Genomic DNA, 24,961 nt, shown 5'->3' on the forward strand with positions numbered 1-24,961 from the left:
TAATAGTAGGTTAGCTTTAAAGTATATTAAATTACAAAATTTAAAAGGCCACATACTGTCCATTTAAATGACCCATGTAGAAGCAATCCAGTCTTCCTGCTATTACTGCCAGCATGCTGTTAATGCTACCTCGCACGCGCCTTAGAGATACAGCTGGCTTTTGTATCGTGACGTACACACCTGCGCAACCAAACATTGTAGACGCACTGCAATAGCGAGGGAGCCCTTTCAACATCCTAAACGCATTACTGAATTGAACACGAAGGGTATTGTATGATTTTTTTGTATAGCAAGAACTAGCACAGGCTACCTGCATAAAATGATGTATAATATTCTTTAAAAAGAGTAGTGAGTTTCACCTCTCGCGAACAGCATGCAAACCACCATATTATCTCTAAAACAGTCCGCTCTTCGTTTCCGCTCAACGTCAGCATCATCTCTCAGAGTAGAAGTAACGAAATGCCCGAGTTATTTAACCTTGTGTATCCTCTCTAATATAACATATCATAGTAATAGTATACCGTCGAGATAAAGCGGAGACATATTCGTTACCCCCGAAGAACCACTCTGGAAGACTATAATAGACTCTTTTAACATTGTAAATTAATCTGAATGGGTACACACAGTATCTGCCCAGTTCACGCAGTTAAAAGTTAATTTAATTTCCATACCAATACTTACTACCACTATCTTATTCCATAAAGCGTTGTTAGATACAAGGTCTAATGCCTACGAAAGGTCAAGGAAGCAAAAGTGAGCAGGAGTTTCTTGAAGTATTTGACAGCACTCTTCAAAGACAGTATAGTAGATTCAATAGACAGCCCCGGCCGATAACTTAACTGACTGTGTGATTGGATTGGGTTCCCGTAAAGATTGGTACACTGTCTAGGCCATTGCGTTAGCTAGACAGATTACTGTCGTAATGTTTTCTACGTACACTAACGCTTTTGCGTAAAACCTGTGGCAGCACTCCATTCCAGTTTTGAATTTAATGTCAATATAATTTTCTTTTTACAATCAATATACTTAGATCAGCCATTTCAAGAGAAACAAATGAAAATTTACCTTTAATATATGCTGATATAGTTCATACTTTTAAACATAAAGTAATGAGCTCTAACCTAAAAAATAATTAATTTAGTTCAAATCATGATCATTTTACGAAAATGATTCAAACATCAAGGTAAACAAAGTGATAATTCAATCATAGTAAACAGCAGCTTTTGTCGAATGTCGACACGAACTGTCAATTTCATACAAATTTACATTTCGACATTTTACATACATTATACGTAAAAGCACTTTGTCTTAGCCCCCTAGCCACTTTCAAATTTGTGCGATCTTTAATCATTATGCTGTAGTCAGAGATTTGGTAAGATAACAATTTAAAATAAAGTAATGGTCCCCAGTCCAACGTTCCTATGAACTTTTTTTTGTTATTTTTGTAGTATAACATATTTATGTAGTATAAATCGTGTGTAATCGCCTTGTACAGTTAAATAAATAATATATATGTTTCGATTAGGTCTCACATGTATATAATTTAAGTGCTGTTTAACTAATTCCGCTGCCGAGTACCCAGAAATTGTCGGTTTTGGTAAGTTTTTTTTTAACAATAATAGTAGATTTTCAAATTCATAAAAATACAAACACACAATTAGTATAACAATATTATTGTAAACCCATTCTGCTCTCTCTTACCAGCAGTCATCACAAATTATCTGCCCATTTAATATCTTGTACCTTGTGGCCCTGTCTCTTTAACCACTTTGTGTCCACCTGTTATTAAAATAAAAATGTGGTGAGCACTTGGACATGTGTTCTACATCTTTTCATTATACTTTTTTGCCTTTGAAAGGGAATAAGTTATTAAAATATAATAGCAACAATATTATTGCTTTTTCTTCTAATTTAGATATCTGTTGTTGTTTTTTTTTATCAGAATTGACTGAAAAGAAACTGAAGGAGGTTATCAACTGTTCTTGTTAATTTCTTTACTGCTATAACAACTTCTCTCTATTCTTCTTTGTGTTGTCTAGCTTTTGATTTTAGTTATTAAATCTAATGTTTCTAGAAGTAAAACTAAACAAAATTTTGCATACATACACAAGTGTCTCACAAGCTGAAATTTGAAAATGTCATTGTGTGCCCATTAGTTTGTCTAAATTATTACTATACATCTATTTTTTCAGTGCCTTAGTGTTTGTTTGAAAGAGATTTATTTGTAGGAATGTTTTGTGGCATACATCAACCCTAAAGATACTCCTTATTTTTCCCATTTTTGCTGTTTCTGGGTTATTCATGACTCTTGTTACTTATCTATTTCTGATCCGTTTCTTATGAAGTCATATTGGGTTAGTAATATTAACACTTTGTCACAGTATTTCTTTAGATCTGCATGTAATTCATTTTGGTATCTTTATTGCTTTAAGTGTAACTTTCAATTTAACACAATATCTTTTGTAAGATATTGAATCCTCTTAAGCATATGATACACCAGAGACATTTAGCTTAGGAATATGTGATTGTATTTATATTTCTTTTGTCCAGTGTTACCATGGCTGATCAGGCGGCTTTATTAGCATTGGTAATATTATTTGGAGGTATCAGCATTCATTTTTCCTTGCATAAGGTAGAAGAAGGACACTTAGCAGTATATTATAGAGTAAGTATGTTTTCAATATTTTAATTAATTGTCAAAAATTTATTTAATTTAATAATATAAAAAGTATTAAATCTACTAAACAGCTATTAAAATCATAAAAAAAGTAAATATTTAATTAAATGTATTTCATCCTTATAGGGTGGAGCACTTCTTCCTATAACCAGCGAACCTGGATTCCATATGATGTTTCCTCTTCTTACAACATTTAAATCAATTCAGGTATTATTTATTTATTAATTAATTACAGTATTCTGGCTTTATGTAGTCTGTTTGGCTGTATTATTACATTATTGCATTTAAGTTCTGAATATTATGTTTACAGACTACATTACAAACAGATGAAGTTACAAATGTTCCTTGTGGTACTAGTGGAGGAGTTCTAATCTATTTTGAAAGGATTGAAATAGTCAATAAGCTGAATCCGTCTAGTGGTTGGTAATGAGTTTAAAAAAGTCTTCATCATCGGACATATTGACTGTTGCTAATAAATTTCTTTAGTTTTAGATATTGTTCGCAACTATACTGCAGAGTATGATAAGACACTAATTTTTAATAAAATTCATCATGAGTTAAATCAGTTCTGCAGCTCACATACATTGCATGAGGTTTATATTGATCTGTTTGATCAGATAGATGAAAATTTAAGGACGGTGAGATTTTTTAAAAAATAATTTTTGTCTTGAACAGTGTTCACATTCTGATAAGATTAGATGTTCAAATTTTTACTGTTCTGCCTCAGAGGACTACTTTTTTCTACAATTCTAAAATTAATAAGTAATCATATTATCACAGGCTCTACAAAAAGACCTGAATGAAATGGCCCCTGGATTAACAGTACAAGCTGTAAGAGTCACAAAGCCAAAGATACCAGATGTTATCCGCTATAATTATGAGCTTGTAGAGGCAGAGAAATCTAAACTTCTTATTGCAGTCCAACACCAAAAGGTAAAATTTATTATTTACTTAATTTCTAGAACACTGTTATATTGGTTGGCACCACTCTTCAATATTTAGTGAGACAATCAATAAAATCAGAGCGAGGAAGCCGACCTTCTGGTCTCCCTTTTTTAGATAACCTACCTGGATAGATGGAATAAAAGGGATGTGGGGACAGGATTGGAAAATTGTGGCGAGGAACTAAGTAACCACATGCTTCAGGAAGAGATTATAATATATTCTGTCAATAATTTGTCATGTAATATTATTTCAGGTGGTCGAGAAAGAAGCCGAAACTGCCCGTCGTAAAGCAGTAATTGAAGCAGAGAAAGGCGCTCAGGTTTCTAAAATTCAGTATGAACAGAAGATTCTGGAGAAGGAATCACGCCGAACAATGGAGCTTATAGAAAATAGTATTCATAAAGATAAGGAACAAATCAAGGCCGACGCGGATTTCTATACTGTGAAAAAGCAATCTGAAGCAAACCAGCTCCTTTTGACAAAAGAGTACTTGGAACTGAAGAAATTGGAAGCAATAGCTTTAAACACAAAAGTATACTTTGGTGCGGATATACCTAGTATGTTCATGCAATCTATTGGACCTCAAGCTGCTATGCCATAACTTCATATCAGTGTCATCCAAGTGTATAAGCCTAATTTTAATTTAAAAAAGTTTCTAAATAAGACTATCTTTGTTAGTAGGAGATCTGATTCTTATCCCTGGATTCACAATAGCACTCAACTGGTTCCATGACGGTAAAGACTGGGCCTAACAGTGTGATGTTAATTATTTAATAATTTTTTCAAAGTTTAATGTAACCGCATTGCTTTTACATAAATTCTTCAAATACTATACATATGATAAATGACTGTTTGCAACTAATATTATCAAACTCTGTTTAACTTAAACTAAAATATTGGAGATACATTTAAAATTCTGTTACACAATATTTTTTTAATTAATTCAATGTATACCGGGAATCTCTGTAAGCAATGCTATTTGTTATCTGTGTTGTATTGTAATAGCTGTTTATATAATTATGCACATAATATTAATTCAAATACTTTATTAAAATTGTAAATTATTAATTCTAGTCGCAACGTAAATGATAAATAATTTTTTTAAATAAATTTTTGGGAGTAAATTTGAGGTTTTCAATTATTTGTGCCTGTATAAAATGTAGAGCATTTATGAAACATTTATATTTTTTGGCAATTAGAAACAGTTTCAGTATGAAAATGTCCCAATGGTAAAAAATTATCTAAATTTAACCAAGTCAAGAACAGTATTCACCTATAAAATATTTATACCTAGTGAGTGTGATTAACAAACACGGACGTTTCGATCGGCATATTTTATTATGTAAGCAGCAAGCAGCAGCAATTCTTATAACTTTTAAATTTTATAAGTTTAAACAGACACTTAGGAGAAGCTTTCAGGCATCGCTAATGACCATGGCAGGAGGCCGGGTGGGATGTCTATGATTCCTTGGGTAATAAGACAAGACTGGCGTAGACCTTTATCCTCTCCATCGGACAATCACAAAACCGCGGTCTTAGACCACCCGGAAATCAGAAAAGGCAAAAAAAGGCTCCTTTCCGGAAACATTGTTTTTTTTCCTTTGGATCCTCTCTCAACCAATAATTATCGCTATACTGCAAGGAATTAATGCCAACATTTAAGAATCTTTTAATTATTGACCACGATGCTAAAATTACTCGAGCGTCATAGAGACCTATTTGGAAGCTTAGATTATAATAAGAAAAAAATGTTATATAATGTATACCATTTCATCAGTGGGGGGTGGGACTATAGATAATCAAAAATTAAAAAAAAACCTATGACGTGAACATACTCGAGCGCGTCAGATATACTAACTAATAATACTAACAGGTATTTAACAACGTCTATGTACGTTAAGTTTCCAATTAAAGGTGTTTGAGAATAAACGTACCAAACTACAACATGATGTAACAACATTTTTGAAAATAAAATCCAACGTATATAAGGCATACATGCTTTACTTTGTTTTGGCATCAGGTCATTTGAAGTAAAGACAAGATCGAACTTTTTCCAATTATTTCTGATTCAAAGCAATCATACAATACAGCTTAATTACTTTCTGTATTATCATAAATATTATATTTTATTATTGCTTTTATATTTCCATTAGAAGCCCAAAGATGGGACTAGGTGACGTTAGTTTTTGAGCTAGTTTAGTTTTTCTATTTCTTGAATATATATTGTTATTAAATAACTTTTAAAAACGAATAAAAAAATCATCTTGAATTTACGTTTAAAGTATTGCTCCAAGCTACATTCTTTTTCTGTCAAGGAAAGAAGTGTATGTTTTTCTCCCAAATGGATGATTATGAACCAAACGAACCACAAAAGGCCGGCCTCAGCAACTATGATCGAGAAGCTGTATAGATCCATAACCACAGGAATCATTCTCACTAACTAGTGTAACCAGGGCATGAACGCATCGCAGTGTTAACCGTGGACTGCAGATGTCGCTAGGGTCAGTCCAAGTATTACGTAAGCAGATTTGCTTCAATTTGTGCCCCCCCCCCTATTTTCAGCAAAAGTAACCAAAGCTTTCGAAAATAATAGTACATAAACGTATTATTTTTTTGTAGAAATCCTTGAAATACATTTCGTATTCAAGCGTAGACAATATGTGGCAAACAAAAGTAAATTATTACTTACGTAATCACCAAATAAGAAAATCAATGTTAGTGCTTACGTTATACTTGAATGGCCCCCTAAAAAACTCTTTTGTTTATTTATTTTATAAACTTTAATATACCATTTGGGTCCATAAACATAGGTTATAAAAAAAATAGGTATTAGGTCCTTAGCTATTTGATTAAGACCAATCGCTGGAATTATAATCATTACTATATACTACTGCGCCCATCTATTCATTCCGTAGTTGGTAGAGTACCTGGAAAGCACCAAAAAAACTTAAACAACCTAAGCCTAGCTGTTCCGCGCGATAGCGAGTGGTCTGAGCCGCGCTGGCCCGCGAGATGGCGGAGTTTAGGCTAAAGAGTTATATTACATAAAAGTTGGCTGAAGATCCGGCTTTCATAAACAAAGAAGTGAATTCCAATGGCCTGTGAAGGATGTGAATACTGACAAATACTTAGTCCAAAACTTTCCGATCTTAGGTAAATACTTTTGATGTGCAGTGCGCTGGACCGCATGAACCCTAGTTTTGGCCACATTACCTATAATTTAGGGGAAATACCGCCAATAATATAAATATATTTAATAATAATAAATATAACGCAATGTTAAATATTGAAATGCTTTCAAAATTTCTAATAGCATTCACTATGGAAATAGATAATATTCTTTAAATAACACCGAATAGCAATAAATATAAAGAGGTAAATTCTTATTCGAACGCTTTCTGCACTAGTTAACTTCTTATATTGATGCGCATGGTGCCCTGAACAGCAGGCAGGCAACCTGCGAGTGGGGGGCTGGAGACAATCATCAACATTCTCTATAACCCTCTTTAATATATAATCTCTTACGGTTTGGCGAGACCATTAACTTCTCTCTAAGTCCCTTGTTCAATTATAAAAAGCAGACCATTATTAATTACATGAAAACACGCATATAGGTCAGTACTGTGGTTAACGGGGTGGTTATACACATCAATTATATAAGGGATGAATTGACGACTACTATTCCGTCTCATTTTCTTTTGCCACATCTGATGAAACGTGTTTACAATAATAAATTTGTACGCTTTATATATGTTAAACTTGAAATAACGTGTTTGCCTAATAAACATTCAAATCTGGAGCGCTTCAACTCACAGCCTCAAATCATCCTCGTACAACACACATACATGTGACTATCCACCGCTAAATAAACGCTACAACTATTGGCCCTGGCACTTGCGAGAGTATCTATTGATAATTTAAAGAAATGATGGGATTGAAAAATTTCTATGACTAAAGCTTTAATGGACAGAGCATCGTTTCTCTCCCGCCTAAAGTTATTTGCCCGAATAATGCTTCGAAATTATACTTTGCATCAATTTATTTTTAAATTACAAACATTTGTTTAACTTTGAAAAATTAAGTAACCAAGAATTTTAATCGTTAAATGTCGTTAATAAATCATTTGACTTGCCTCATTATGATAAAAAACGGTTGGCAACGTCCCGATGTGTTCGACCAGTATCAGGATTGAGAGACAACCGCTAAATTTCAATTTATTTATGTTTCATTTGGTGGTGGTGGTTAATTTTGAGCTCTAGTGTTTGCTGAAAACTGAGTACTGCATTAGTGCAAGAGGAAGGCTAATCCTAAGTACTTTACATGAACAACTTTAGTCTAGAACATTTCTACCGGAGTAGATGATGATGGCAAATATGAAAAGAAGGGAACGGCAGACATTGAAACACATTGACCTAGTCAGGTAAGGGCTGCCCGTGAACCGGGAAGTGATTCTCAAGGTTAAGTTAGCACATGCGCAGTCCATACCCTTCAGATCGTATAACATTGTCACGACGCCTCCGTTTTAGTTTTTAATAATTTTGATCAGCTCTTCTACAATTATACTCTACTACTCTAGGAGTTTGCCATTACTTATTTCTGCTACATAGATGTATGCTACAGCGTACGTGCTAACGACCGCGTTTGATATCAATCAGGGTTCTAAAATGTATTGCATCTAATAAAATCGAGTATGCCATGTTATAAGAAAAATCGTGAAATGGTGGAAATGGAAATATCCTATATTTATGTTGTGTCCTATTTCTATTGCAACTCATACAAATATTAGAGTATGTTATATGACGTCGTCTCAAAGTCACTCTTGCGACAGCCGCCAATCCACCCACAGATTTCAATACAAAATGCTGTAACGAAATATAAAGTTCCATTCTGCTTATAAGTTTAACGATCTTTATTTGTGTTTAAGTATGTTGTAATCATTAAGATTATCAGTGATGAGTGGTTCGATGGTTGTCGAGGCTACTTCCACCATAGACGAGGACCTCTATGCGTGAGTTATTATTCTTGTTCAATTCATACATGCATATAAGAAGCGACCAAATCAATACATAACGGAGTCAGCTGGCCACAAGGTCTTTCTGTCCTTGGCTTGGTTTCTGTTTGTATTTTCAAGGCCGACCACGATAAGAGAATGTCTCATTAATTACTGTTTAATAGTCCATTTGTCAAGTTAAAATTTAAATATTTAATGCCATATTTAAGAAAAATCTAAAATTGGTTTGAAGATAATTTTCTAGTCCATCGTTTTCTTTATTTTTATATATGTAGGTTTGTAATATATTGTAAATACAATGCTGTTTATGGGTGTCAATTAGTAAGTGAAGCAAATAAATAGAGGTTTTATTGTTTTCTAATTTATAATAATATTTATATATAATATAGTATTTTTAACTTTATAATAAACTAATTGTGTTACCATTTGCCTTCCCTCAATAAACGGAATACCAAACGCATTTGTCTTAGTTTGAATTAAAAAAAATTGGTACACCAAATGAACTTGCGTTATAATATTAAAAAATATGGTTACGGTAATAACTTTTGTGTAGCGAAATTAAAGCCAATTATCATCAGATAACATATTCGATAGCGTTGAAAGTTTTTGTGGAGTTTATCCATTCATTCATTCATAATCCATAATTCATTTATATTATTCAGATTTGAAAGATGGCTACGCCCGGGTTATACAGCCGGTGCTTTATTTAAAAAAAACGCCTCGTTTCCATAACAACTGGTGTTTTATTTGTTTAGTAAAAATATCTATTTAAACAGTCTGCTTATACTTTCTTCGTTCTTCTCAGAGTCAATATTTTCATTTCTTTTTACAATTGTTACTCTAGGAACAGAACTCGCGGCCTTCAGTCGAAACGTAACGCGACTCCATGAGCACATACGCTACTTAAACTACCAATACTTTTTCTATATAGACATCGACGAATTTGTGAATATAATTCGACCGGATTCGAGGTATTGACAGTATGCATATATGATTTTTGTCAATTTACAATTCAAATTACACAGTTGCTCTGCGGCTTTACCACAGGAATCGTGATAGCTCCCAATAACCCAGTGGCCAGGTTTGGCTGTTCTTAATCCTATGATAATATTATATATACAAGGACGTGAAAAAGTAGCTTTATTATAATTTATTTATAGGTAGTCGTCATAGTAACGTATGGCATACAAATTACGTTGGCTAACTGTGCATATATAATGATAATAATATATAATTCGTTAATGCACTATAACATCAAAGGGGCCGTTTAAGTATTGCGTAAGCACTAATGGGGGCTAGGGGGTTGTTTTGTTGACTTTCTTTGGTGACTAATGGTAATTACCATAACGTAATTACGTTTTGTGTAAATATAATAAATTTTGTGATAATGTGTGGGTTAAAACAAAATGCATTTCCGATGGTTCCTACGAAAGTAAATACGTTTTTGTATTATTATTTTTGAGAGCTTTGCTTACTTTTGCTGATAAGAGGAAGGGGGGGGGAGGGATAAATTACAGTAAAACTGCTAACGTAATACTTGAACGACCCCAAATAACTGCAAGTTTTAATCTCTCCCAAATCTCTTGGCAGTTAGGAAATAAATGTTATTCAATATGCTTTTACTAATTGAGACCTGAACCACCTGCATGATTAACATATCAAAATAATTGGTTAAGATAATCCTGGTGTTGGGTAATTTACTTCTGAAATTTGTTGTTGATAATATTGGAATTTTCACCACCTGAAGGCAAAATGTCCTACGCATTCCAGAGTAAACCTGCATCTGTGCTTTAAGATGTAATTAGGAACAAGTTCTAATAATAAATTTAAATACCGTAGAAAATTTTTGTAAAACAAATACTGGGCGATTTAAAAGAGTGGCAAAGAGTTGGCAGTTCTCTTCTCGTACGTTCCTTGACTTACTTGAAAGGTATGTTTGGGCGCCGGTTTTTCGCTTTTTATTGATATGTAATGTTACATGTTACAAATGACAAATTGATTCCGTATATTTCATTGCGTTTATTAAATTTTGATAATATGCAAGAATCGAACCAGTTATACCCAAAACATATTAACCAATTACTGGTTAAACATGTGATTTTCTTAGGAAGTCTTATGTAATTAATTTGATTGCAAAATTCCTCTCCAGGTGTTGATAAAAAAATCCGATTAGGTGGAATCTTGGTCAGTTAAAACCACTATTTTCCGATAAATATAGTTTAACTAGAGTAATTACAGTATTACCGAAGAAGCTTATGTATTATATATATAATGATTAATTGTTGTTTATAGATTTAAAGAGGAGCCCGAGTCGTCATCCATAAGCTTGGGTAAGTAGCATTTTGTCAATACAACTTTATGCACATATAAAATATTTAAATTTAGCCTTGGATCTTTCCCAGGTACACTGTTTTTTTCTGAAAGTTTACAGGAAACAACACGGTATGTTTTATTAAAAGACAATGTATCATCTTTTCGCTTATATTTCTGTTTCTGTTTCTGTTCTGCTTTTGAAGAGCATATCGTGGCGTAAGAAGTAAGCGCCACATTACCTAAGAATTAGGGAGAAAGGTCACATCGTTTAAAGGATAGGAATAATAATGCAACGAAAGAATCTGTAATGCTTTCAGTAACCGATTTTTGCACCCATTAACTTATGTAGACTATGTTTGGTGCCCAAAATCCCGCAAAGAGTTAGTAATATTTGTGTATAGAGCATCTCTACAATCTCTTCTAATATTCAGACCAAATTGCCAGAGTTTTCCTCTACACGATTTTTGAACTTTCTATACGAAAACGCCACAAATACTTCCTTAATCAACGGGGATTGAAATAAAATTTGACCAATGAATGAATGAGTGATTTGAAACAATATGTTCCGGAAAGATTTCAAGTTTTCTCTTAAGAATTAGTTACGAGTAAGATCCGTGGAACATTTGACACATAGCTCAGGTATTAATCATGTATTAATTGGCAGCAATATTATACTTCTTGAACATACTGCAACTTGGGTACATTTAGAGTTTTCCAATGGTTTAATTGTCATAGATCGCTACTGGTACGGACGGCCGTTCAGTTTTTATCCTACTACGAGGATCCGGAACAAAAAACCTCGTATCACTACTTATGGAAGACTCACGCAGCCGAAGACTTGTTTCATATACTGCTATAACTATTATATAAATATATATTTACAATTTTTTAATCATATGATCACGCCTTTAACAAAAATGCAATATTGAATATTTATATTTTGGAAGATGTTTATATCTTTGAGGCAATGTTTAATTGCCCAGCAATCCCTCAAGTATATGACTGATATAGCTGACTTTCTGACATTGCCATAAACAGTAGAGATTTCCGGTTCTGAGTAGTTACTAAATATGATTACCGCTTGTCATAGTCATGTTAATAAACTAGACTGTATTCAAGATCCCACTTAAAAATATCTTTGATTTAATTGAAATATCGTAGATAACATGTAAGTTGGTTATATGCGCCAAGGCTTATGAGTGCGATGCACCAAGCTATAGGCTAGGCATGGACCTACGTGATTAGCTTTGACGTCTGCTTTAAAAATACATTTTTATTGAAATAACTACTTCTGAGCAATATTTGTTGTGAAGCGAGATCCACAGCAGGTTTTAATGTAAATAGTGCCTTGTTTATTGCTAGAGTGGAGACGGGAAGAATAACTAACAACATCACAAAACATCTTTCATTGTCTTTCACTACAAACAAAGAGAAATGTTCCTCTATTTGCCAGTATTATAACTTTGACTATGTAACGACAGTAAAAAAATGATTAATCAGCGACCTGTCTGATTCGCTTGTATTGAAGCGCGAGTGATGAGGTTGTTATAATGTTAGCTTTTCGTTTAGTTTGTATTTTATTGGTAGTAGTTGTGTGTAGCAAAGGTGTACTAAATGTGGTTATCATCAAAGTTTCAAACATTTTTGTCCGTACTAAAGGTATTTGAAACTTTGCTAATTTACGAAACAAAGGTGAATTTTAACATCCAAGTATAGACTTGAAAAAGCTTTGTTCAAGATTGCAACATGTTTGATTAGATGCTAATACTCGGACAGGTTTTGATTGAGTGACTTTGAATTTTATAGAAATGTAATAAAATCGACATTACCTCAACATTCAACTTCTAACAGCTATGCTTAGTTCAATGACCCCTCGGTTTCCTGCGCGAGCGCCATAGAAGCTGTGCTTTTTACACCAGACTACAAGAATATCGCATAATTTTATAGTATTGTTTACTTATTTATAAAGCTGTACTTCAGGAATTCGTAACTATAACATTTCTTGAAAATAAGGTATTTTAAAATAATTTTGTGCGTCCATGTTTGATCAGCGCAACACAAACGGATATGTTTTTATGTGTGTTTTGGATAGTCTTTAAAATATTATCCAAACGATAATATTAAGCGAACAATTACGTGAAAATAATCAAATATAAATTAAGCAAAGAACTGTTTTCGCTTCTGAGCATAATAATAATCGATGCCGCTGTCGCTAAATTCATTTTACTTATAAACAAATAAATAATAATATACAAGAAAAAATATTTGTGCCTAAAAGTTATTTTAATAACGAAATTAAATAATAATAAAAAATCTATATTTAAACTGTCCAAAAAATCTTATTACTATTTTTTTAATAATTGTTTTGTATATATATTTACTGCTTATTACTTTATATCTGCGTTATAAAATTTCTCGATTTACCTGACATACAAATTAAAATTGATTTTGTCTACAAATATCTAACAAATAATATAATGATCGGTTAGGATAGGTTTAAAAAAAACTAGAATATATTCTATTATATAACACTGTGTCCGTGTATTAAATGAGGTATTTTGATTTTGTAGTGTAGTAATATATTTTTTGGGACATTGAAGCGAAATCCAAAATATTTGAATATCCCAAAATAAATATATTGCATAGTTACCGATATTGATAAAAATTTGTATATTTGGTCGTCGCGCGTCACGGCCACTGAGAATAAGAATTGTAAATTTCCTCTTGAAATTCAATAAGTGTTTTGAAGGTTTCACCCCACAGACGATTTATTATACCGCTTTAAGTATAAGTATAGTACAAAACTTTGTAAATATTAATTGATTAACACCCCTTCTACCTATCGATCATTATTACCACTTACGACGCAGTTCTTTTAAACGATCATAATTGAATTTGAAATGCCTCATTTGTTTTTGCCTAATATATTATAGAGGTGCATAATTTACATATTTTTTTATTTTGCTACAAATAACTGAATATTTTGGAATGCTTTGGAGGAAGCTTTTACCACTGGTGGTACATATAAACATATACACAACATATTTACTTTTATACTTACCATTGATGTCTTGTGACTAATATCTGTATTTTATGGATTAAAATAAAACGTTGTTATTATGTGGTATTTAGAAGGAATCCAAAAGATTTTTGGCTATTGATAATCCGTTTGGAATACTTTCCTACGTACTCAATTTTTTTTGTTAATTGTTGGGGAATCTTCAAATTTATGATTTTAAATTCACTAACTGCAGTTCTAAAATGGTAAAACTTATGGAAAATTAAGTTTTTATTGATACATATAGAACCATATCTTAGATTTTTCTGTATTTCAAATGGCTCAAAAACATTTTTGTTTTTCTGCACGAGACTGACGCTGGCGCTCCAAGTTGTTGTTCCAAATATAAGACTTCAACGACATGCCAACGTAAAGCTCGCTAATTGTACACTGTTGAAAAGTGTGTTTGTGAATGTTAGTTTATCTGTTTCTGCAGAGTAATTTTTTATAGTCTACTAGTTGTAACCACAAAACGAAGAAAAAGAATATTCCTAAACTTTAGGAATTGAAGAAAAAACTTTGCAGGATTTTATCATCTGTTTCATCCAGTTTCTACTCCTTAAATTCGTCGTCTGTAGAATAGAGTGAAGAATCAATTAGTCAGCAAAGCCAGCTATGAGGCTATAGAGGGAAGCTCTCAGTAAGCTCAGTATTCGGTAGGCCACCGAGCACAAGAGTCGTGTACGGAATGAACGTAATATGGACGCGTGGGGCGGAATTACCGCTTCATGCGTTCGCGCAAGTTTAAACGTCGATAGAACCGATTTCGGCCTTTCCTTTTACGAAACGAAATCCACGCAAACTCAGCAAAAACAAGGTGTGTTGTGTTTTCATTTTTATTTATAGTATTGGTAAGTTTATTTCAATTTTCAGGTTAACGATGCCTAATGATATATCTATATATGCATTATCGAAATGAGCTTTTGCAACCTTCACATCTTGAATTGGATATTTTGTTTACTTGTACGTTCTAGGTTCTAATACTTGGATAAAAAAGTTAACTATTAAATCATACGAGGACTTGCGTGTTTGTATAAAACATGTTATAATATCATAAGATAGATATAAATAACTATTGCTCGCTCGGAAAGCTTCGTTTCATCTCAGTGGCGATCATATTGATTGTTGATAACCTACTTACCGGTAAATGTCACTTACAACAATTAAGGTTACATGAAATTTGTAAAGCAATGTCTGGTTTAAATTACCGTCTAAGTGAGTTAAAATTGTATTTTGATCGTTTCTTCAGTACAGTTATATGATTGTTTTTATCTAACATTCAAATCAGTGTAATGATAGCGCGTAATTAACTCATGCAAACGATTACATATAAATAATAATCCTTAACGATCATAGTATAAACAGAAATTGACAAAAGCAACTAAATTTAAAAGAGCTAATAGACCTCTGTAATGAAAGTTGTTGTGTTTGTAATGAAAGAATAGTTGTAAATAAGAATATTCAATAATTCTTTCTTATATTTATAATTTTTTTTGTTATCCTCGTTGACTTACAAGCGATTCATGTGGCTGCTCGTGCAATTCTCGGGCCGTATAAGATTTTCCTTCCCATGGGAGACTAAAAGTTATAGAGTACTTGTTTTTCTGCTTACACTATTGCGAATTATATATATCCAGTACCGATGCCTAGTTGAATAAAGACCAGTCGCCGCTGAATCAGGCTGAAGAACATTAGTATACGATCAAACAGTAATTGCTATGGCTTAGTGGGCACAGAAAGCGGAAAATTACTCAACCGATTCAGTTCTGACGTTAATAAATTATCAAGGAGGCATACATTTATAAACACAGTTTATTATTACTTTATTACTATTATTATTATTATAATCATTTTAAAACACGTTTAAATTACTGGAAAAAATAGAAAATCAAGACGTAAATTCTGATTTCTTTCTTCTTCTTCTTGTGCATATAGGACTTGCAGTGGTACTAACTCTTCGTGAATATTAGCTTATTTGTAGAAGGTTTTTTCTATTGAGGGCTCACACTCACATAAAGAAAGTATCAAACTATAGGTTCAATACAGGCCGACCTTTTATTATTTTTTAATAAGCAACTTTAAACTAATTATAAAACACTAACATTATGTTTTAAATTATATAAAAAAAGGATTGGTTGGAAATAAATGTTACATGATAAAAATATTTTTTTTTTATTATATAAATTTATAATTTTCCTTGGAGTCCTTGGATTTTTGAATTAAAATTGAAAACCATTGACAAATTGGAATAAGTGTAAGAATAGAATAATAGTAAATAGAAAAAAACCGATACAAATAAATCTAAAAGTGTATTCTATGCAATATGCAATACTCTATGGTCACCGGTATTTATATGTAAATTATAAGGTTTATTATATGCCATGATCGTTTTGTAATTTACTTTATTTGTAATTGAACTTGTCACTTTGACAGGTAACGTGTCATCACGTAACTTAAACGTTATACGAATATAAACCTTAAACGAAAATATTATTCAAATTGAATGTAATTGTATCGGTTTTAAGTCGATTGCCATATTAACACGAATATTTGAGGCCATTAAAAGACGTCATTCAAAATGTTATTGCGGTGTCGCAATATAAACTGAGTCATTATTTTAAAAATATATCAAATTTAGGTTGAAATCTTATAAATTGTCTGGACAATGGTTGTGATGACGTCGTTTGCGAATTTTTAGTTTCACTCTCTTTGATATATGACAACCCACGAGCAACTCGCAAAATCTACGCCCACAAATTTTTATCTACCTGACTCATTTTTACATTAAGTTCAGTATAAGTAGTTGTCCTAATACATACTAAACTGATAAATTACATGGCACCCTCTTATATATAAATTCTTTTCTCTCTTTGTAATTTGACACCTTCTGTGATCCCATTCTCAATTTGATATGACTAATAAACAATATTTATGTAAGCGAAAGTGAATTAAACTGAATACAGACCGTCTGCTTATATTTGTCCGTTTGTTTACCAGAGGGCTCAATACAATATTCATGATCACAAAATGTTTATGTAATTGTCTACACCGAGAAAAATAACATATTCTTTGTGTGAGAAGGGAAATGTCAATCCACCTGTACTTTGACAAAGGATACTCCAACTATAAATATTACCCTAAAGGTATGGGATATTACTGTTAAGTTATCAATGTTTCCCATTGAAAATATCAATGCTCCGTTGAACATAGGGCAAAAATATGTCTGAATCTTTAATTAAAATAAAATAATAAACACAAAACTAGTTTTTGATATATATTAAAATATTCCTTACTTTTAAATTACAATAGTAAAATTCAAATATTTCAATTAAATAAAATCATGTAGCACATTCATGTATCGTACTGAAAAAAAAATGTTATAAGGTTTTTAGTCTTCCCTAAATGGACGATTTCACTTAATTTCATAATGTTAATAATATAAGAGTAATCTCGGAAGCAAGCGGGTTACGGGTGAAGGGGTGGGGAGGCTGAAGGGGTCAATGACCTCTCGTTATGCAAGCGTTGTGATCGTTGCTATTGCAGAGTCGCTTTCACGTTGGGCTAGGTTAGGGTCCGATTTCGATAACTCACTTCCTATATCCAAAAGCAACGATACATGAACAAATAACATATTTTGCATACTTCTGGTATTGTGTATATTAAATAAGAAAAATTATACTTTAATTTTTGGTTTGATACAAATCATGGGTATTTTTTTTTGATTCAGTACATTTCGTATGATTCACGTTCACTTTTATATCATTTATGCTTATTGCAATACACATATATTAAAAATATTTCCCGACTTCGCCCACATAAATTTGCCGCTACATTAGCTTTACACTATAAATATAGCCTTCGATCAAAATAGAATAAAGTCAAGCAACAAAGCAGGTAATAAGAATTATTGACTATATATAGTCAATAAAAAGACGCAAATATGAAATAATAACATCATACTGGCTTCTAAAAGCAGTAGGCAGTGGCTTAGTGCGGCGAATCTCGGCTGTGCAATAATGTATTTTTATTGTAAGTGCGGTTTTAACGTTCCAAAACATCGTGATTTTAGACAGAAAATCGACGGCGTATCTTACAAGGGTTTAGCACCTTTCTTTTTTGACTACACAAAATTTAACTTTAATTTAAAGATCAAAGATTTACAACTAACGTATTCTCTTTAATTTAAACATAGCTACGGTATATGTATAAAAACTTTATCTAACTTTGAACACTTATTAATTAATTAGGCAATTAGTGACGTATCACGTATGGTTCATTATGGCTTAGGTTAGGGATTAATTATTACCAATGTGTGGTTGCGACAATACAAATAATATATATAGAATATTATTATAGTATACCTTATATAATTCCTACTGCCGCACTAAGACGTCTTTTTAGTAGTAATATTGAATACGATATAAAATGATGATGTTCCATCACAAATATAAGATATAAAAAATACAGCTAATATTTATAGTAGTAAATGTTATAAATATAAGAGTAACACAACTAAAGGAAACAAAATGTAATAATATTTGACACGAAATTAAAAATATAAATTAAGGTTGTATGAACTTGTTAAAAGTGGGCTTTTTGTGTAAATAATTATTGTGTACATAAGAGAACAATTTTCTTTACCGTACTTAGTTGCCTTAAAGAATATTCATTTATATAAGATTGTTAGTTAAAATATTTGCAAAAATTATGGTGAACAACTCAGTGTTACTAATAATATAAAGCTCCATTCTATATTTTAATTTGGCGTGTACCTTAATTTATTCGCGAATTTATAATACATTACAAAATGCAATGTTAAAATTTCAACTACATTCATCCAAATTCACGAATGTGTACACCACGAGTAAACTAACCTGACATTATTTTTGCCTTTGTTGATTTTTGTAGGGCAGTAACAGATGTTTTTTAGGTTCCAATTGGATCATCTCACTAGGGGCTAATTCTTGTCCTCAGACTTGTATCGCAATTTGCCCTCAATCTGGCTGCCTGAAGATCGCTAACCGTATTGCTTTTTCCTTTTATTTATAAAATAAGATATGGAATAGCGGCATAAATTTTAATGATAAGTAAAGCAAAATGTTTATAAAATTTTATGAGGTGAGCGATTTTTACAAATGTTTTTATATATTTTATTACGCAATGTTCGATTTAACCAATAAGTGAGGATGTTTCTGAATTCTGTTATTTAGCCAGACGCTTGCCCACGGCGCTTTTCAAAAAGGAGTTATTGGACAGCGTCACGTACACATTCGTGAATTTGGATGAATGTAGTTGAAATTTTAACATTGCATTTTCTAATGTATTATAAATTTGCAAATAAATTAAGGTACACGCCAAATTAAAATATAGAATGGAGCTTTATTTTATTAGTATCACTGAGTTGTTCACCATAATTATTGCACATATTTTAACTAACAATCTTATATAAATGAATATTCTTTAAGGAAACTAAGTACGGTAAAGAAAATTGTTTTTTTGTGTACACAATTATTTACACAAAAAAGCTCACTTTTAACAAGTTCATGCAATGTATAAGAACTAGTAAAACGCCGTTAATTACGGACAAGAACATAATATTATTATAATAACAAACATTATGTTTTGTCTTCTATGTATATGTAATCTTAATTTATTTTTTAATTTCGTGTCAAATATTATTACATTTTGTTTCTTTTAGTTATGTTACTCTTACTTGTGTAACATTTACTACTATAATTATTAGCTGAATTATTTTTAATATTATATTTGTGATGGTACATCATCATTGTCATGTATCTGTATTGAATAAATTAATATGATAGGAACGGAATGTTGTTTAAATATTAAAACTATCTTCATTGCCAAAAAATAAGATACTAGTTATATATAAAAACATGTTCTTCAAAAGAAACTGTGGTGTCATACGGTTGCCAGATCTGGGTACTTACCAAGGCAAATATTCATAACCTAAGCTGACGAGGGGCCTTGGAAGGCTAAAAAATTAAAGTATTCATAATAGGAAAGATATACTTTTATGAATTATGGCAGGAGACATGGATTGCTTATTTTGTTAGAACAACAATCACGCAAAGATTTGCGTTCGTCGGAAAATCGTACTCAATTAATTTGCCACGATCGGCAATAATTCAGTCTATAAAAATACGATACTTATTTGAACTATTGATATAATATGTTTTCATTCATAACTGTCTTTTGTATCGAAATTAAACTCTTAGTGTTTTAAAATTTTAGTTTACAACCAATACATGTTTTGAGATAGGATTCTAAAGAAGATTAATTTTAATGGAAATTATGAGAGAAGGTATTAGGGGCTAGAAAGAGACATACATAACCTTAGCATGGCGCTAGAATGAGATAGAGTAACGGTTTGTGCAGGTTCAATGTTCGACTCTTACGCAGTTTGTTGAACTGTTCTCAGTACTCAGGAAAATTATTAGGGTTGCCTCTCATGATTATGTAATAGCCTCGAAAGAAATGGTCATAATTTTATAATCTTTTGTAAAATGACCATTTTGCTAAACCCGTAGCCGATCAACTTTCTCGTTTACTTAAATTTTTAAGACTAATAATAATCATTTTGTAACGTGCAAGAATAATTTTAACAAGAAAAACATCAATTCAAAAACATATGTTTGACAAATGTTGATCTATCTTAGGATGTTCGGTCTATTGACAGAGTTGAATGAAAGTAAATACTAAAGGAACATTAAGCAGAAAGCAACTTCCTATACATTAAAATCATTGCATGGGCTAGATGCATGCTTGATGATGATGACGATACTTGCATGCAAATGATATTGTATAAATTTTATGAGGTAGTCGCAAAAATTATATAGTATAATTTCATCGTGCAATCAATATTGACATCCCTATTGAAGTGTGAGTGAGAGGTCTAGAGCGAGATCAGTTCGCGGAAGAAAGTCAGTTACGTAACTTGTAGCTTTATCGATCGACTGCGCAGGCTCATAGCCGTGGGTCGCCCACGTTACTTCGAAGCCTTAACATGAGCCAAAAGAAAACTGTATGAAATACTTTGGAGAGACAAAATTTAATTGTTTCTAAGAATGTTATCGATAACTCAAGATTGACAAGAACTAAGACATGATGTTTACGTTGCCATTTTATTTTTACAGGCGTTAATTAAATATTTAAATATGCGCTTGTTGGAAGCTAGTACTGGATTCCCGAGAATCCAATACCGTCTTCACCATAAGAGCACATATGGCCCGTGCCCAGGGCCCCGAAATTTGTCTCACACATTTATTCTCAAAACATTTTGTCGGGCACATTACACTTTTTTCACAAATCAGTAATCTTCTCAGAAGGTATTTAAAAAGCATATATTACACCATTACTGGCTGCGCCTATTTCTACTGTACTAATTAATTATATTTCCGAACGCATTCTACCTAATTCACTAAGTACACCATCTAGCGATCACTCACTCAATCACTCCGATTTCAAAGTCAAGCTGCGCCGCCTAACATAAATTTCGACATTGTCTATGGTTAAGGGAATCCCCGAATGATGTATTAAACATACAGTCTGATAGGTGTTAGTGGCATTTAATTTTGTCGTTGGATATTTAAAATTGAGTAAGATAAACAGAAGTTTTGATTTGTCGCCTAACCCTGGAACCAGTGACGACATTTTACCGGAAGAAGTGATATTTAGATTCAAATAGAGTCTTACAGTCTCTTTCGGAAAAAAGATATTCTGTATGCGCCAATGCTATTAATGATTTTCAAAACAATAATCTTAATATTTCTGGAGCATTGTCCTCAATCGCGAGTGACATCAATCAACCAGGAGACAATAAGGAAGACCAAAGCCTAGCAAAAAAATGAGAAAATTTTAGACTGCTCTTTTGACGGAAATATCTAAAAAGCTTTTGGGACCTATGAATAAAACAAGTCTAAGTTTACAGAATAGCACTATGACGTTGTAACAAAACTTTACGAACCTCTGATCAAATATGTCAGTACCGCACGTAATATTTTTGATCAGTACGAAACGGCTGCTAAAGAAAATAATCAATATACTGACTTCAAAGATACATTTGAAAGTAAAAAATTTCGCAGCACACGTATCACTTTTTTTTAAGGATCATCAGAAATTGCAGAGTTGAGAGGCAAGGAAAAGTTTCGTGTAGATACTTTCATACCCATAATTGACACATTTAAAAAAAAAGCTTGGCAGCATACCAAGAAGTTAATAATAATCAAATCTGTTTACTTGGCCAAAAATGCAAATAATTTGCAGAATTTTATCATGAAGATATAAATGCAGTTGAGCTCAAAACATTTTTTCATTTAAGCCAATATTTAAAAAACATAGCAAACCAATCAGCGGATTTAAATATCAACCAAAAAATCTAAAATCAGATAAATTGGAAGAAACTTTACCAAACGTATACATTGCTACAAGAATATTCCTTTGCCTAATTATAATAGAGAGCGGTCATTTTCGCAGCTTAAGAGAATAAAAAATGAATTGCGTACAACAATGTTACAAGAACGACTGAGTAATTTGTCAATGACGTGCATTGAAAGCGATATCCTTAAAAAAAATAACTTTAAGGATATAATAGAAGATTTTGCTCAACAGAAATCCCAGTATCGTAATTGTAACCAAATATTATATCATACTACACTTGATTACCTGTAATAAATGGCTATACTTTGTAATTTTATTTTATTATAATTAGCTTTTTTTATTTTCCAAAAAGGCCCCAAATTCTTGTGTGCCCAAAGGGCCAGCCTCGTTTAAGACGGCCCTGCGAGAATCTATAACATATTGCAATACTTGAACGAATCGCTGCCAGACTTATTAGAGTCAGAGTCATTACAAAAAAGATAAAGGGTCATTGTTTATTCTCTTAAAGATAAAGTCAATGAAATTAAGTGGATGACACTGATACATATTTTCAGGTTATACATTTACACGATGGGTGGTGTGTTTTATTTAAAATAAAGATGTAAACAAGACTTCATGAGATAGCACATTATATGGTAGGCGTCATGAATACTTCTCGACTTGGCCACTATTTGCCGTGTTTATTTAATAGGCGTCACAAAACGCTTTTATTAAAAATCGTTCAGTCAATTGTCTTTTATGTTAACTGTCCATCGCTGGCTAAAAGTGGTTTTGGTCAGTTGCTCGTTTTCAGGAACTCTTGAACTTAATGGAATCATTGAATGCAAATATATAGAGGTAGTATAATGAAATGTATAAATGCTGAAATACCGAAACCTGAGACGTGTTTTAATTATAAAACTGAAAATTGAAGAGCACTCATAAATCTGTCGGCCTCTGTTTGGAAGAGAAAAACAAGAGATTGGATTGGACTCACATTACAAATCGGCGTCAGTTACGAAAGTGTTAAGTCCTTGTTCTTTGAGATTTAATACACTGTAAATAACTCTGTCGAGTAATAAAAGAAAGTTAATATTGAACCCTTTGTCATGGTTACAGTCGAACGTAATAATTCTCTACTGTACTCCCCAAATATAAAATAAATTTGTTATTTTACGCTGCACAATAATAGACGGACAAATTTAATCCTTTAAGCTTATTAATCTTTCGAGTGTCACATTCAGGCAATGCAGGCTTTATTTGGAAATACTGTAAGGAAGAAATGTCCCGTCCGGCTATAACCACCACACAATCAAGTCTGTTAATATATAGCTGCTAGAATCCCAGCATTTTGCATGGTAGACTAATAGAAGGAATATCATAAATATTGCTAAATAGAATTCTTATTTTAGGATTTCACAATTTACTTTAATTGCTTTAATTGCCACTTAAATTATATCCTTTTATCTGACTTAAAATAGATTCGTTATTCCTTGAAACAAACTTGTTGAACTTTGCATTATTTTACACAAACAAGGTTCTATTTTTTAACTTCTAAAGCTTCTATTTCACTTGGTGTATAATTAAATGAAGTGTTTTCATGGTGTATATTTTTATTAGCTATTCATGCAATCTATAATTTAAAGTGTAGGGAATCTCAGAGAGATACATTCAAGAAAATTAATAAACTATATAGAAAATTACCTTTCCCTCGCAATATATTATGTATGTGTACAAAAATAGTGATAAGTTTACTTAAATAACGCATAATGTTAATATTCGGAACAAATGCAGTCTAAAATCTCCACGTACTAAATCTAAAGTTAGTAATTCTTTTTTGGGAAAAGGGATACTTTTCTTTCATAAAATTCGAGAGGCTCTTTTGCACTGCCTATTAATAAATTTAAGAAATGTATTAATGAAAAGCTGTGTAATTAAGGCTTACTATAAAGTTAACGATTATCTAGTTGATAAAAGGGCTACTAACTAATATGCGATATTTGTTTTACAATAAGTGTTGTTTGCCATTTTGTATGATGATTTTCTATTTTAAAAGAGTATCGAGAATTTTTTAAGCCTGCTTTTTCTCTCGGCCTACGCCCACTTTCTGCGATACAAATTTAATGATATGGAATTAGTGATACCTGTATCTTTTATTCCATAATAAACATATTTTTTTTGTCCTAGAAATTTTATCAATCAGCTTTATTTGAATAAATTATAATATTAAGAAAATTAATAAAAATTACCTTATTCAAATTATCATAAAGATCTGAATTGAAACTAACAATATTCATTTTTTTGGTAATATTAAAAATACTACATTCTCCTAATATATAATATAATTTTTCTTTAGATTACATCAAGCCGATAAAGTGTTTTTTCCGATAAGCGGATGATAAAAATAGTAAATTGTTTAACTAGTTTAGAACCGGTACATCACCAGTAATGTGGACAATTAGATTTAGGTTAGGGACCGAGCGGGCGTCGGATGTTGAGGCTAAACTAATTTTTGCAAGATTGAGCTTAATCCAGTAACAGGTGGCCTAGTTTTACACAACTTTTTCAGTTCTTTATTTCA

The 24,961-nt window shown here is 32.0% G+C and overlaps 2 protein-coding genes across 3 annotated transcripts in view; both read left to right on the forward strand.

The window, feature by feature from the left end:
• The first annotated feature begins 1,297 nt into the window (after positions 1-1,297).
• On the forward strand, positions 1,298-4,691 carry LOC123718927 (erlin-1-like). 2 transcript variants are annotated; one of them, XM_045675926.1, is made up of 8 exons: positions 1,298-1,372; positions 1,526-1,597; positions 2,551-2,665; positions 2,804-2,884; positions 2,988-3,096; positions 3,164-3,315; positions 3,458-3,610; positions 3,876-4,690. In XM_045675926.1, exons 3-8 carry the CDS (start codon positions 2,558-2,560, stop codon positions 4,221-4,223), a joined length of 951 nt encoding a protein of 316 aa, XP_045531882.1. In that variant the 5' UTR covers positions 1,298-1,372; positions 1,526-1,597; positions 2,551-2,557; the 3' UTR covers positions 4,224-4,690. The 2 variants fall into 2 exon arrangements, with proteins under 2 accessions (XP_045531882.1, XP_045531883.1); XM_045675927.1 differs by lacking the exon at positions 1,298-1,372 and having other exon boundaries at positions 1,579-1,597; positions 3,876-4,691.
• Positions 4,692-8,455: 3,764 nt separating this feature from the next.
• LOC123718909 (ecdysone-induced protein 78C-like) overlaps positions 8,456-24,961 on the forward strand; it is a 33,232-nt gene continuing 16,726 nt past the window's right edge. The window contains exons 1-2 of the mRNA XM_045675896.1: positions 8,456-8,630; positions 10,926-10,963. Coding sequence (XP_045531852.1) covers positions 8,575-8,630; positions 10,926-10,963 — 94 coding nt within the window. The 5' untranslated portion in view covers positions 8,456-8,574. The remainder of the gene's footprint in view (positions 8,631-10,925; positions 10,964-24,961) is intronic.

Source organism: Pieris brassicae, chromosome Z (genome assembly GCF_905147105.1).
Source record: "Pieris brassicae chromosome Z, ilPieBrab1.1, whole genome shotgun sequence".
Taxonomy (NCBI): domain Eukaryota; kingdom Metazoa; phylum Arthropoda; class Insecta; order Lepidoptera; family Pieridae; genus Pieris; species Pieris brassicae.

What these genes read in the sequence shown, in the direction of transcription:
- LOC123718927 (XM_045675926.1), top strand. Translation starts at nt 2,558, where the DNA reads ATGGCTGATCAGGCGGCTTTATTAGCATTGGTAATATTATTTGGAGGT. An exon ending in CAACATTTAAATCAATTCAG is followed by an intron (nt 2,885 to 2,987) that starts GTATTATTTATT and finishes TTATGTTTACAG; the next exon opens with ACTACATTACAAACAGATGA. An exon ending in TTGCAGTCCAACACCAAAAG is followed by an intron (nt 3,611 to 3,875) that starts GTAAAATTTATT and finishes ATATTATTTCAG; the next exon opens with GTGGTCGAGAAAGAAGCCGA.